The 13764-nt window shown below is 40.1% G+C and overlaps 1 protein-coding gene across 1 annotated transcript in view; it reads right to left on the bottom strand.

Moving 5' to 3' along the window:
• Positions 1-32: 32 nt before the first annotated feature.
• Positions 33-13764, bottom strand: part of DNAH12 (dynein axonemal heavy chain 12) — a 269687-nt gene continuing 255955 nt past the window's right edge. Inside the window, exons 72-76 of the mRNA XM_063661044.1 lie at positions 9622-9826; positions 4759-4896; positions 4253-4344; positions 3421-3488; positions 33-1886 (exon numbers count right to left, since the gene is read on the bottom strand). Of these exons, the coding sequence (XP_063517114.1) occupies positions 1696-1886; positions 3421-3488; positions 4253-4344; positions 4759-4896; positions 9622-9826 (694 nt within the window). The 3' untranslated portion in view covers positions 33-1695. The remainder of the gene's footprint in view (positions 1887-3420; positions 3489-4252; positions 4345-4758; positions 4897-9621; positions 9827-13764) is intronic.

Genomic DNA, 13764 nt, shown 5'->3' with positions numbered 1-13764 from the left:
GAAGAGATCAACTGCTTAAAACTACAAATGAAATTCAGAAACCTAGAAAATTGGTAGGATTAACAAATGAAAAATACACAAAATTTAGGAAACAAAATATTCACTAAAAAATTTCTATAAACTTAAAAGAGTTTTCTGGACTGCCACAGATTCAACACAAATTAGAAGTTTCCATGAATAGCCATTGACTTAAAGCTTATTCAGGAAAAACCACTTTTCAAATAAGACTTTGGTTAGTGCCACTCTAACACTGACAACACTCTGATTGATCTGTTCAACTTGGCTTGTGAGTCTTTCACAGTGATTGTAGCACTCATTCAAAATAATATCTTTCCTACACACAGTGAGTGTGATGCTGAAAATAATATTTTACTTAATAAACATTAAAAATAAACATGTTATAGGAACAAATGTATTCTCATAATTACAACATAGATACAGCAGTAGTAAAAACAAATGTATCTTACTAGGCAATATCTAAATGGTTTTAAAAGAAAAATGTCAGTTTTAGCATAGAATACATTTGGTCACATTTCAAAGACTTTTTACCTTTTGTTTTATCCTCTAGGACAGCACTGAAGTTTTCACTGTTAAGGACTAACACATGTAAGCCTCAGAATTTTCATTTATATTTAGGATCTCCTCTCCCCTGTAGTGACCATTCCATTAATAGCTTTACTATAAATACTTCATCATAAGACAGTCTGGCACATTCTCCTTGTTTTTTACATGTGGTTTAGCTCTTTTTGGAAACATGATCTCTTTTCTTCACTGCTACATTCATCAAATTTAAAGGATTAAATATTTTATTCCTGGGATAAAATGCTTTTGCAGGGGGTTGGCCATGCAAAGAGAATTCATGCACATAGCCACTGCAAACCGCAATCAATTTTTCATTTAAGAGAACCCAAACATTTTGCTCTGACCCAATTATCCAAAGTGACTGTCCCAATGTACTAGATTCACTAGGTAGCTGTGACTACATTTTCCTTGGGTTGCAGAACTGTGGCCTTCAGTGTCCTTGGAATCCTAAGGGAAGAATTCACTCTACACAAGATAAAATTTTGACCAAAATTCTGTTTTGTTGAAATATTTTTAAATTGTTAATATACACTAAAAAAAGCAAAGGAACCACTTGACATTTCAAATTAAATATGAAGCAAATGCCGAGAAGCACACTCTCACTGCAGGTGTAGAAGTTCGGACTGCCCTCAAGCCATCCTACTGCCTTTGCAGGCCAACTTCGCAGCTTTGAGTTTCCTTTCCTAGTCACAAGGATGCGGTGAGAAATGGAACCGATGTCTTAGAGGTAAGAAATAAAGAGGTATAGTTGTGTAACTGTTTTAATATTTTCCATATTTATAATTTAATTTATGTATTTGAAATATTTATGTATAATTACTTTAGGTAGGAGAGTGGAAAGTAAACTATACTGAAGCTGAAGGAATGACTTGACATTTGTGAAGGAGATAATTCCTGATATTTGTTAAATTTTATCCATTTAATCCCCAAATCTATTTTTCACATACAATCAAAACTTCAAAAAGTTCTCCTCAGAAAGGAGAACAATGCAATGAGTGTTTGCAAAGACCATTTAAAAGAATAACACCAAGATACTTGGTTTTATAATGTATATATTTTAAGTAGGACAGGTTTTTTAAAAAAACTTTTGGATGTTTTATACATTTGTCCAATTTAGTCATCCAACTGACAAAGCAAAGCAACCCCGCGCTTGATCCAGTGCTGAGTAGGTTGGTTTGTTTTTAACAACATTGCAATGACAAAGTTAGTAGAATGTCCCGTAGTGGAAAGAGTTCCTTTACGTTCACTTGTCTTGTAGAGGGGACAGACATAGGCATCCGACTTTATAATCTGAGATTTTTGAGCTTGAAAAAAAAAAAGAAATATATTCATTTGATAAAGGGAAAAACAGCCATTGGTACGAAAAGAACTATTTATCTTGTAATAAAATGGCCAGAACTAAATCTAAGATCATAATTGTGATATATGAAGGTTTTACAGCATTTTTTTTTCACATTACATATAGTATTACTGTTGTGAAACAAGGCAAGTATTTCTTTTCTTTTTTTTTTGAGACCGAGTTTCGCTGTGTCACCTAGGCTGGAGTACAGTGGCACAGTCTCGGCTAACTGCAACCTCTGCCCCCCAGGTTCAAGTGATTCTCTTGTCTCAGCCTCCTGAGTAGGTGGGACTACAGGGGCCTGCCACCACGCCTCATTAATTTTTGTATTTTTAGTAGAGACGGGGTTTCACTATGTTGGCAGATCACGAACCCGACCTCGTGATCTGCCCGCCTCGGCCTCCCAAAGCGCTGGGATTATAGGTGTGAGCCACCGCGCCCGGCCGAAGGCAAGTATTTCGTATGGTGCATGATTCTAGGTGTGGAAGATAGGAATAGACTTTAAAGTTCTGACTGCTTAACAGGCATGAGAAAACTCAAGAGGATTTGGGAGGGAAGAATGAGAAGGGAGGGATGAAGGAATAAAATACAGTATAGGTAGTGGGGGAGACTCAAAAGAAGAAATACAACTGCTTAGAGCTCTAATCCAAGAAACCCACACATTAGAAGAAGCTGACGTTTCTATTTGTTTTTAGCAGGTAAATAATAAGAAAAACAGGCCAACTCTACCAATTCACGAAAAGAAACCGTATACAATCCCCAAAAAGCCAGATAAAAGATATTAAGAGTCTTTCCAAACTAAGGTCATGTTTCTCATAGTTATAACTGAACCACATTCATAATGAGAATATTTGATAGGTTGGATGGTGATTCTGGGTGATCGGTAAATATTTTCATTTAAGAAATTGTTGTTATTTAAGAATTAAAAAGTTAGGGAAGAGAAAACAAAAGAATGAGACTTTTTTTTCCAGACTTGTAGAAAGATGATGGCAGAAGCAGGGGAGGAGCGAGCAGTTTCCTAAATGGGGCAAAATTGGCCCCCACCCCATGTGGCTGGCAACATCTATGCCTTGGGGCACCTGGCTGGCTCCTAGGCCTAGCAGTTTCTTATAGCCAGAAAATGCTAGTCACTAACTGGAGACTGTGTCAAGCTAATTTGTGCCTCTGAGCAATGTGCAAAGGGAATTCAGAATCAAAATATGGATGGGCAGCTGTTCAGTCTGTGAACCCCCTTGTAGAAGTGGGGGGAGGGGCTGAAAAGAATGACATATCCCATAGGCTACGAGCATAAAAAAGCAGCATGGTATTCCCAAAATAATATAAATGCCATACACACAAAGAGATAATAATAATTTCTAATGTAAATATTCTATCAATGTTTATTATAATTAAGCTAGATCCTAAAAGTTTTGAGCAAAAACTTATTTTGGGGAGCAGTGTATAATATCCATCCTTATTCTCCCTAAACTTCAAATAAATTTTGTTGAGAGAATATTTACTTGGTTTTATCCATATGATGGGCATCAGGTCAAACAGAAATTTGGGATATTGTTCAGCAAGCAATCCACTGTAAAGAGAAATTGACAGAAATTATTAGAAATAACTTATGAAATTTGCTTCTAAGAACAGATTGTTACTTAGATATTGGCTTTTACTAAAAGAAAGGACTAGAGGCATAGAGAAAAAGAAATGTAAAAAAAGAAAATGAGAAAATGGCAATGAAGAATTGAGAGAAACAAAAGACGATGGAAAGGCAAAGGGTAAACAGTGGACACATATCAATGTCTGCCAATTTTTAATGACTGTCCATGAGGCCAGGGCTCCAAGGGAAACTTTCTCTCCTTCTCTGTATCCCATATATTTTAAACAGGAATAGTATTGCTTAATTTCCTGAGTGAAGCAGGAAATTCAATATTTATTGTAAATATTTATTTATTATCTCATCAAAATGCAAGAAAAGGTTTCCCATTCACTAACAGAAAGGTGAACTTCATTATAACTAACTGTAAACTGTTTAAAAGTGAGGTAGTGCTACACATTACAAAATAGAAGGCAACTGTTATAAAATGGAATAGGCAGGAAAATAATTTTCAGCTAACTTTCCTACTAATAAGACTACTGAAATATTGACTAAAAATTATTCAGCACCTAAAAAATAACAACTTGTCAGTTGCCCCAGCTTGACTAATGATTTATGTGAGAGTTCTGATATTATTATTACTTGCCTTAAAAGAGGACTTTTTTTTTTTTTTTTTTTTTTTTTAAAGCAACAGATTGCTTATCTATGATTCAGCTACAAATGAAGAGGTCCTGACAGCTGAAACCACTGACCTTTCTCGGTCCCAGCGTGCGCCATCGAGATACAATCCGTGGATATAAACACCATCTTCTGGTGATGTGTCAGATGTATCAGATGGGATAACCTGAAGGGATAGGCACACACTAGCAGTGATCCTCACCAGACAACTTCATCTCATAAAGAACACATTAGCGAAATATTCAGAACACATTCAGGGAAACTTTATTGTATAACAGCTTGTTAAACTATACATTTTTTCAGCCATAGTTTGTAAAAAAGTATAAAAGTACTTCTTTTTGAAGTATTTTATCAAATTGTACTGTACCTCATAATATTTTTTGCTAAAGTAGAAGAACAGCATTGGATTATTTAAATCAAATATTGCAATATATAAAAGTTCTAAGGGATAGCAAGACAAATATTCTTACAACACAAAGAATGAAGTAAAATTGCTTACAATGGGTTACAATATATAAACTCGGTTTAAATACATGACTTAATGTAATGATATACTGTTGACTTTAAGGAGTTACTATACCTCAAATTCATATCCTAGCAAATCAATAGGGGTGGTATATTTTCTGGCATAATTCTGCATAGCTCCAGTTAAAAAGGCCTGAGTGAAAAAGAAACCTGACAGCCAAAACACACAAGGTTTTCCTGAATTATACCACTCCTATAAAGGGAAAACAAAACACATTATGTCAGTTTTTAAAGTTATGCAAGTGCCACCTGATGTACAATTCCTGATTCTGGTTTTTGCTTATGTTGCCCACATTTTCCATCACGAGGCCCTCTTCCCTGACGTCAAACACACAGCCTACCTTGGCCCTCCCACCTCTTTCCCCTTCTACTTGTCTTGGAAAACTCAAAACAATTTGAGCATTAACATGAATGAAACATAGTTTGAAGAGTCAAATCTTCTGCAAAAGCCAAATGTAAATTATTTGATGCTTTATTATATCATCCCACTCAAAAGCAACCATCGTTGGACATCTTACACATTGTCTAATTATAGACCTCATTTGTTGATTCCAGTTCCTTAACCCTATTTTTTTTTTTTTTTTTTTGAGATGAAATTGCGCACTGTCACCCAGGATGGAGTGCAGTGGCATGATCTTAGCTCACTGCAGCTTCTGCCTCCTGGGTTCGAGTGATTCTCCTGTCTCAGCCTCCTGAGTAGCTGGGATTACAAGCGTGCACCACCATGCCTGGCTAATTTTTGTATTTCTAGTAGAGATGGGGTTTCAGCATGTTGGCCAGGCTGGTCTGGAACTCCTGACTTCAAGTGATCTGCCCACCTCGGCCTCCCAAAGTCCTGAGATCACAGGTGTCAGCCACCGCACTCGGCCCCCAGTTCCTTAACCCTCTTAAACCCCTTGTCTCTGTGTCCACTGCCCACACTCCAGTTCAGCTATTCATGGTCTTCTTTCTGTACCAGTGCGTGCTGTCTTCTTGCTTCTTCCCTTTCTGCTCAATCTATCCAGAAGAATGCTGCCAGAATATAACTCACTGTGCAGAATTTGGATCAGATGTAGCATCTTGCATCAGTGTAGCATCAGTGACCTACCAAATTGTTCAGTGATGCACCAAATTAAAGCTTAAGCCTCTTGATCTCCTATTCAAGATACTTCACATAAACAAACAAACCAAAAACATAGATACTTCACAATCCAGCCCCAATGTATTTTCAGTTCTATTATATCTCTTTTACTTCTTTCAGGCATCCTGCATTCTAATCTGGACTGGACTAAAGGGACTAGACTATTTGCTGGTCTCTTTGTGCCGGGTGGACATTTGTTGTCTTCCTGCCTATCTTAAAGTGATACCATCCTTCTCAGTCCAAGCTTCTCTCAGTCCAGGCACATCTGGTGGTAGAACTCCACCTAGCCTTGCAGGGTAGGCTGGTGACTCACACCTGGCCAGTCATACCTCCAGCCTGTGACTGATTCAGAAATGGACATGTGACCCAATCAAAGCCAGAGATGCAGAAACTCTTGCTGGGACTTTTGGAGAAAAGACTCACTCTTAACTCCTCAAAGTTGTGTGGATGTGAGGCCAGAGTTGCTGTTGCTATCTTGCTACCATCAGATGACAGCCTGAGGATGGAGTTTACTCAAAGGGAATGGAGACAACAGATGAAGTGCAAGAAGCCAGGACAAGATATCCGTGTTTGCACCCTGGTCAAATGTTACCTGAAGCCACTTTAGCTCCTGGAGTTTGCAGTTACATGAGGGAACAAACTTTATTTTTGTTTATGTCAGAATTTTTGTTACTTATAATGGAATCAATCCAAAGTGGTACAGTGCCTTTTATCCCACAAGCTACATAGCGATCTCTTTTTCCTTTCTTTGCAGTATCTAAACCATTCATTCTTTAAATCCCACTTAAATGCTACCTCATCCATGAAACAATCTCTGCTTTCTTGTGCCATAAGAACTCTCTCCCTTCTTTGCAATCCCAGAGCATTTTACATGTTGGTCTTTTATGGAACATCCCTTACTATAGTGTACTAATTTTCTTTAGATACATGGCTTGTCTCCCTGTAAGCTCTTGGCAGCTTCAGGGCAGGACTTTTGTTGTAATTATCTTTTTACCACAGAACACGCAACAAGGTGCTTTGAATAAAATGAGGTCTCAATTCATATTTATGAAATGAACAGATGAATCAATGAAATGGACTTTGTCTCTGAGCAGGCAATACACTCTGGGAAGAAGCCAGTTTTGCTCTCTAGGAGGAAGAGAACAAACTGCTGCTGGAGATGCTACAACAGTACAAGCTATCAGGTCAAGAAGAGGCAGAGAAAGAGAGGAAGTCTGATAAGGGCAAAACCAAGCAGAGCGAGCACCAAGCACAAGAAGGCTGTAAAGACCCACAAGGCAAGCATTCAGAAAACCCACTCGCCCATGGCTTCCTTTATCCCAGGGTGTCATTAGTGTCTGTGGTCAGCTACTTGTACTACCTCTGAATTAGCTACCATTTACTAAGTGCTTAGTACATGCCAGGCACTGTGCTAAGCATTTCATATGCATTGCCTCATTTACTCTATAAAATAACAGTGAGTTGAATATTATTTCTCTCATTTTACAGATGAAGAAACTGGGGTACAGAAAGAAGAGTAACTTGCTAAAAGTCACAAAGATAGGTAAGTGTTAGATCAGGATTTACACTGGGATTTTAGGCAGTGTGCAAAAAGTTTTTTTTAAAAAAAAGGCACGGGAAGGAGAGAATGCGAAGATGCTATGGACTGAATGTTTGTTTTCCTCCAAAATTCACAGATTGAAACCCTCATTTCCAAGGTGATGGTATTTGGAGATGGAGCCTTTGGGAGGTAATTAGGTCATAAGGGTGGAACCCTCATGATAGGATTAGCCCCCTTATAAGAAGAAACAGAAGAGACATTTTTCTCTGTCTTTTTCTCTCATCGTGAACCAGGAGAGCTGTCACCAATAACCTGACCATGATGACATCTTGATCTCAGACTTTCCAGCCTCCAGAGCTGTGAGAAATAAATGTCTGTTCTTTAAGTTATCTAGTATATTTTGCTTTTTTATAGCAGCCTGAACTGACTAAAAAGGAAACCGGTAGGGTGAACAGTGAGAGAGAAATGAGGAAAGTGTAGAGTCCTCTAACAACGAGGAAAAGGCCCCAGGTGGGGGAGAACAATTGTTCTGAAAAATGTCTCATTACAGACAATCCACTAGCACATCTTGTTTCCAAATACCTTGCTGTGCCTGTAGCCCGAGCAGCACCACCTCGTTCTGTGTAGCCCCTCTAGTACCACCCTACAAAACTTCCCTCCAGCCCCTGGTTCTTTGCAGATAGCCTCTTCTCTGCTGTGCTGCCCAGTGCACTCTTGCAATGTATTTTCTTACTTTCTCTAATAAATCTGCCTTTCTTTACCTACGACTGTCTTGGTAAATTGTTTTACTGACCATGACGCTGGCCCCAGTCAGTTGCACCCAAGACAGAAATAATAGAAAATTCAGATGACTCATTTGCTTAACTTGTTAACTCTAGGAACCATTAGGAGGTAAAGAAGAGTCCAGGAGAAAGAAAGATAATGAGAACTATAGCTTCTGTAAGGGTAAGAGAACAATGGAGGAAACCCTTTCAATATTCTGTTTTATATTATTCCTTTTGTTAAACATATAATCTACATGAAAAGCTATCAATTGATAAATAATACAAAAGAAAAATGGGCCTACGATATGAATTGACAATACACACACACACCTACACACACCACAAATGGAAAGCACACATACTAAAGAAGCATAGGCTCACTAGTCATTAAAGAAAGTCGAATGGAAACAGCAAGATATGGTTGACCTATCAGATTGGCAAAAATTTTAAAGCGATATAGGAGAAAGTCTGTCTCTCTACATTCTTACAAGCACTGGTTATTTTATGATTAGCTTATACAGTGAAACAAATAAAGCTTTTGTGCAATAAAAAGGCAACTGAACACTGAAAGATCATATACCTTTGTGAATTTCCAAAAAAAAAATAGTTTTGGGATCCTCCTCACCCCATACTCCTTCATAAATAACAACCATAGAATGGGGGCAGGCAGTGGAGTTGAGAAGGAAATGCAGTGTTCTGTCTGATGTTTGTGCTGGGGGGAGGGCAGAGGGGGCATTCAAAATATTTATCTTTTCCCTGGTTTTCTGAGGTAAGAGGCACTGATTTAAAGACAATGGCCAATTATTGATAAACCCAAGCCTCTGGCCTGTAATCCCAGTGATTTGGGAGGCCAAGGTGGGAGGACTGCTTGAGGTCAGGAGTGAGGGACGAGCGTGGAGTACTTGGTGAGACTCCATCTCTACAAAAAGTAAAATTAGCCACGTATGGTGGCACATGCCTGTAGTTCCAGTTATTCAAGAGGATCCCAGGAGTTTGAGATTACAGTGAGCTAAGATCACACCACCGCACTCCAGCCTGGATGACAGAGCAAGACCCTGTCTCAAAAAAAAAAAAAAAAAAAAAAATGCAAGCCTCAGGATTTTTGACTTACCATCAGTATTAAAACCACAAGACAACTTTAAACTGTGGTCTTAGAGGACTACAAACTTAGAATCTTGGTCTCAGAAAACCACAAACTTAGAATTTTGAAAAATATAAATGTCACATATTACATTGGTTTGGATGAAGTATAATTTTAATTTTCCACTCAGTACTTTGAAATGTGTATATTTTTCAATATTCTAAAATTTTCATCAGACTATCACAAAGCTACTCATCACATTTCATTCAACTCAGAGACACTCAAGTGACCACAGCCAACAACTAATATCTCCCCAGTTAACCCAAAAAATAAAATTTTACATGTGCCTGTATATTTTACATATTTAGAAATGTATTTTACACACACACACACACACACACACACACTTTTACCTGTAAAAAGTTCAACCGGGCTAGGAAATCTATGATGTAACTTCCTAGGGGCTTAAGGCTTGGGTATGAACGTTTGGCCCATATTTCTGGAACCTTTCCAACAAGTAAGCTGCCGGAGAGTGCCTCCAATGCAGAATCCATCACAACCACGCCCTTAATAGCTTTTTCAAGGTCCCGTAGAGTGTTACGTATAGTTATAATTAAACTGCAATGAAAGAAACTGTCATCAACATATATGATGATATCAACATACAGTCTTTCCAGAAGAAGAACAGCAGGAATTTCATTCCCAGCTTTATGGGATTGCTTCCCAAAATGTGTCACCTCCCATGTGGTGGTATGTGAGCTAATGTTAAGTGATACATGTATGAACATTTTTCATTTTAATCATTACATACATATTTTAAAATATAGAAAGTAATACAACTAGCATATCAAAATTTTTGCTTTCTGGCTATTTTTGCTTAGGACCTGGCTAATTTAAGCAGAGAATGATTTAAGGAAAAATATTAGGTAAATAATATTTCAGGTGACAGGCAAATATGAAAAAGCTGTAATGATGTCGTGCAATGGCTGAAACTAAGGAAACACTGCATGAAAACATAAATTGTATATTCATTTATACACTTGCAAATACTTTACTTGCACTTAGGCCCAACTTGTTAAGAACACCATAAATATACTTGTAGTGAAAGTTTTTAGGCTAGAAGCCTGAGCAGCTGAGAGATAGTGTGTTATTATATATACATAAATATAACCTTTGTATAAGAAATGCTGAATTAACTAAGGCATCAGGTGTTTTTATATATATATAATATACATATATATATATATATATATTTTTTTTTTTTTTTTGAGACAGAGTTTCACTCTGTTGCCCAGGCTGGAGTGCAGTGGCACGATCTCAGCTCACTGCAACCTCCCCCTCCAAGGTTCAAGCAATTCTCCTGCCTCAGCCTCCTGCGTAGCTGAGATTGCAGGCATGCACCACCACACCCAGCTAATTTCTGTATTTTTAGTAGAGAAGGGGTTTCACCATGTTGGCCAGGCTGGTCTCAAACTCCTGACCTCAGGTGATTCACCTGCCTCGGCCTCCCAAAGTGCTGGGATTACGTGAGCCACTGCGCCTGGCCAGGTAGCAGAAAAATGACAAAAGATGTGACTACACATAGGTCTAGCTAATGTTTATTCTGTCTCTAATTCCTAAGAAGAATAGTTAACAGATGGATGAGAAGTTATGATTAATAAATATTTTAAACCAATAATAACAGATCTCTTTTCATCATCATTTTTACATTTTAAAAGATACCCTCTCAGCCGGGCGTGGTGGCTCACGTCTGTAATCCCAACACTTGGAGAGGCTGACGCGGGTGGATCACAAGGTCAGGAAATCGAGACCATCTGGCTAACATGGTGAAACCCCATCTCTACTAAAAATTAGCCAGGCGTGGTGGTGGGCGCCTGTAGTCCCAGCTACTCAGGAGGCTGAATCAGGAGAATGGCGTGAACCCAGGAGGCAGAGCTTGCAGTGAGCCCAGATCTTGCTACTGCACTCCAGCCTGGGCAACAGAGCGAGACACCAGCTCAAAAAAAAAAAAAAAAAAAAAGATACCCTCTCTTCTGAGACAGAAGATATGGAACTTTTTCTTTCTTTCTTTTTTTTTTTTTTGAGACAAGGTCTCACTGTGTAACGCAGGCTGGAGTGCAGTGGCACGATCTCTGCTCACTGCAGCCTCCATCTCCCAGGCTCAAGCGATTCTCCCACCTCGGCCTCCCAAATAGCTGAGACTACAGGCGCCCGCCACCACGCCTGGATAATTTTTAAATTTTTGTTGACGGGGTTTTACCATGTTTCCGAAGCTGGGATTTCAGGGCTCAAGCGATCCTCCTGCCTCGGCCTCATAAAGTGTTGGGATTATAGTATGAGTCACTGAGCCTGGCCAGAACTTTTTAAAAGGGGAAAATTCCAATGAAATGACAGGATTTAATAGTCTTTTCGGCTCAATACCATTGTGTGTTTTTATTGACTTTGGATAGTTGCTGTCAGGCCTCTGAGCCCAAGCTAAGCCATCATATCCCCTGTGACCTGCACGTGTACATCCAGATGGCCTGAAGTAACTGAAGAATCACAAAAGAAGTGAAATTTAAATGGCCTGTTCCTGCCTTAACTGATGACATTCCACCACAAAAGAAGTGAAAATGGCTGGTCCATGCCTTAACTGATGACATTACCTTGTGAAATTTCTTTTCCTGGCTCATCCTGGCTCAAAAACCTCCCCCACTGAGCACCTTGTGACCCCCACTCCTGCCCGCCAGAGAACAACCACCCTTTGACTGTAACTTTCCTTCACCTGCCCAAATCTTATAAAACAGCCCCACCCCTACCTCCCTTCACTGACAAAACCTCTCTTTTCGGACTCAGCCTGCCGCACCCAGGTGATTAAAAGCTTTATTGCTCACACAAAGCCTGTTTGGTAGTCTCTCCACACAGACGCGAGTGAAATTTGGTGCTGTGACTCGGATCAGGGGACCTCCCTTGGGAGATCAATCCCCTGTCCTCCTGCTCTTTGCTCTGTGAGAAAGATCCACCTACGACCTCGGGTCCTCAGACCGACCAGCCCAAGGAATATCTCACCAATTTTAAATCAGGTAAGCAGCCTTTTTTTTACTCTCTTCTCCAGCCTCTCTTACTATCCCTCAACCTCTTTCTCCTTTCAATCTTGGCACCACACTTCAATCTCTCCCTTCTCTCAATTTCAGTTCCTTTCCTTTTCTGGTAGAGACAAAGGAGACGTATTTTATCCGTGAATCCAAAACTCCGGTGCTGGTCACGGACTTGGGAAGACAGTCTTCCCTTGGTGTTTAATCACGCAGGGGATGCCTGCCTGATTATTCACCCACGTTTCAGAGGTGTCTGACCACACAGGGATGCCTGCCTTGGTCCTTCACCCTTAGCGGCAAGTACTGCTTTTCTGGGGGGCAGAACCCCCCGACCCCTTCTCTCCATGTCTCTACCCCTTTTCTGCTTTTCTGGAGGGCAAGAACCCCCCGACCCCTTCTCTCCATGTCTCTACCCCTTCTCCACTTTCCTGGGGGGCAAGCACCCCCCACCCCTTCTCTTCATGTCTCTACTCTCTCTTTTCTCTGGGCTTGCCTCCTTCACTATGGGCAGCCTTCCACCCTCCATTCCTCCTTCTTCTCCTTTAGCCTGTGTTCTCAAGAACTTAAAACCTCTTCAACTCACACCTGACCTAAACCTAAATGCCTTATTTTCTTCTGCAATGCCACTTAACCCCAATACAAACTCGACAGTGGTTCCAAATAGCCAGAAAACGGCACTTTTGATTTTTCCATCCTACAAGAGCTAAATAATTCTCGTTGTAAAATAGGCAAACAGTCTGAGGTGCCTGATGTCCAGGCATTCTTTTACACGTTGTTCCCTCCCTAGTCTCTGTTCCCAATGCGACTCATCCCAAACCCTCCTTCTTTCCCTCCCGCCTGTCCCCTCAGTCCCAACCCCAAGCGTCGCTGAGTCTTTCTAATCTTCCTTTTCTACAGACCCATCAGACCTCTCCCCTCCTCCCCAGGCTGCTCCTCGCCAGGCTGAGCTAGGTCCCAATTCTTCCTCAGCCTCTGCTCCTCCACCCTATAATCTTTCTATCACCTCCCCTCCTCACACCCGGTCCAGCTTAAAGTTTCATTCTACGACTAGCCCTCCCCAACCTGCTCAGCAATTTTCTCTTAAAAAGGTGGCTGGAGCTAAAGGCATAGTCAAGGTTAATGCTCCTTTTTCTTTATCCCACTTCTCCCAAATCAGTTAGTGTTTAGGCTCTTTTTCATCAAATATGAAAAACCTAGCCAGTTCATGGCCCGTTTGGCAGCAACCCTGAGATGCTTTACAGCCCTAGACCCTAAAATGTCAAAAGGCCGTCTTATTCTCAATATACATTTTATTACCCAATCCGCTCCCGACTTTAAATAAAGCTCCAAAAATTAAATTCTGGCCCTCAAACCCCACAGCAGGACTTAATTAACCTCGCCTTCAAGGTGTACGATAATAGAAAAAAGTTGCAATTCCTTGCCTCCACTGTGAGACAAATCCCAGCCACATCTCCAGCACACAAGAACTTCAAAACGCCTGAA

Source organism: Pongo pygmaeus, chromosome 2, assembly GCF_028885625.2.
Source record: "Pongo pygmaeus isolate AG05252 chromosome 2, NHGRI_mPonPyg2-v2.0_pri, whole genome shotgun sequence".
NCBI lineage: Eukaryota > Metazoa > Chordata > Mammalia > Primates > Hominidae > Pongo > Pongo pygmaeus.
This window is presented reverse-complemented; position numbering and strand designations above follow the sequence as displayed.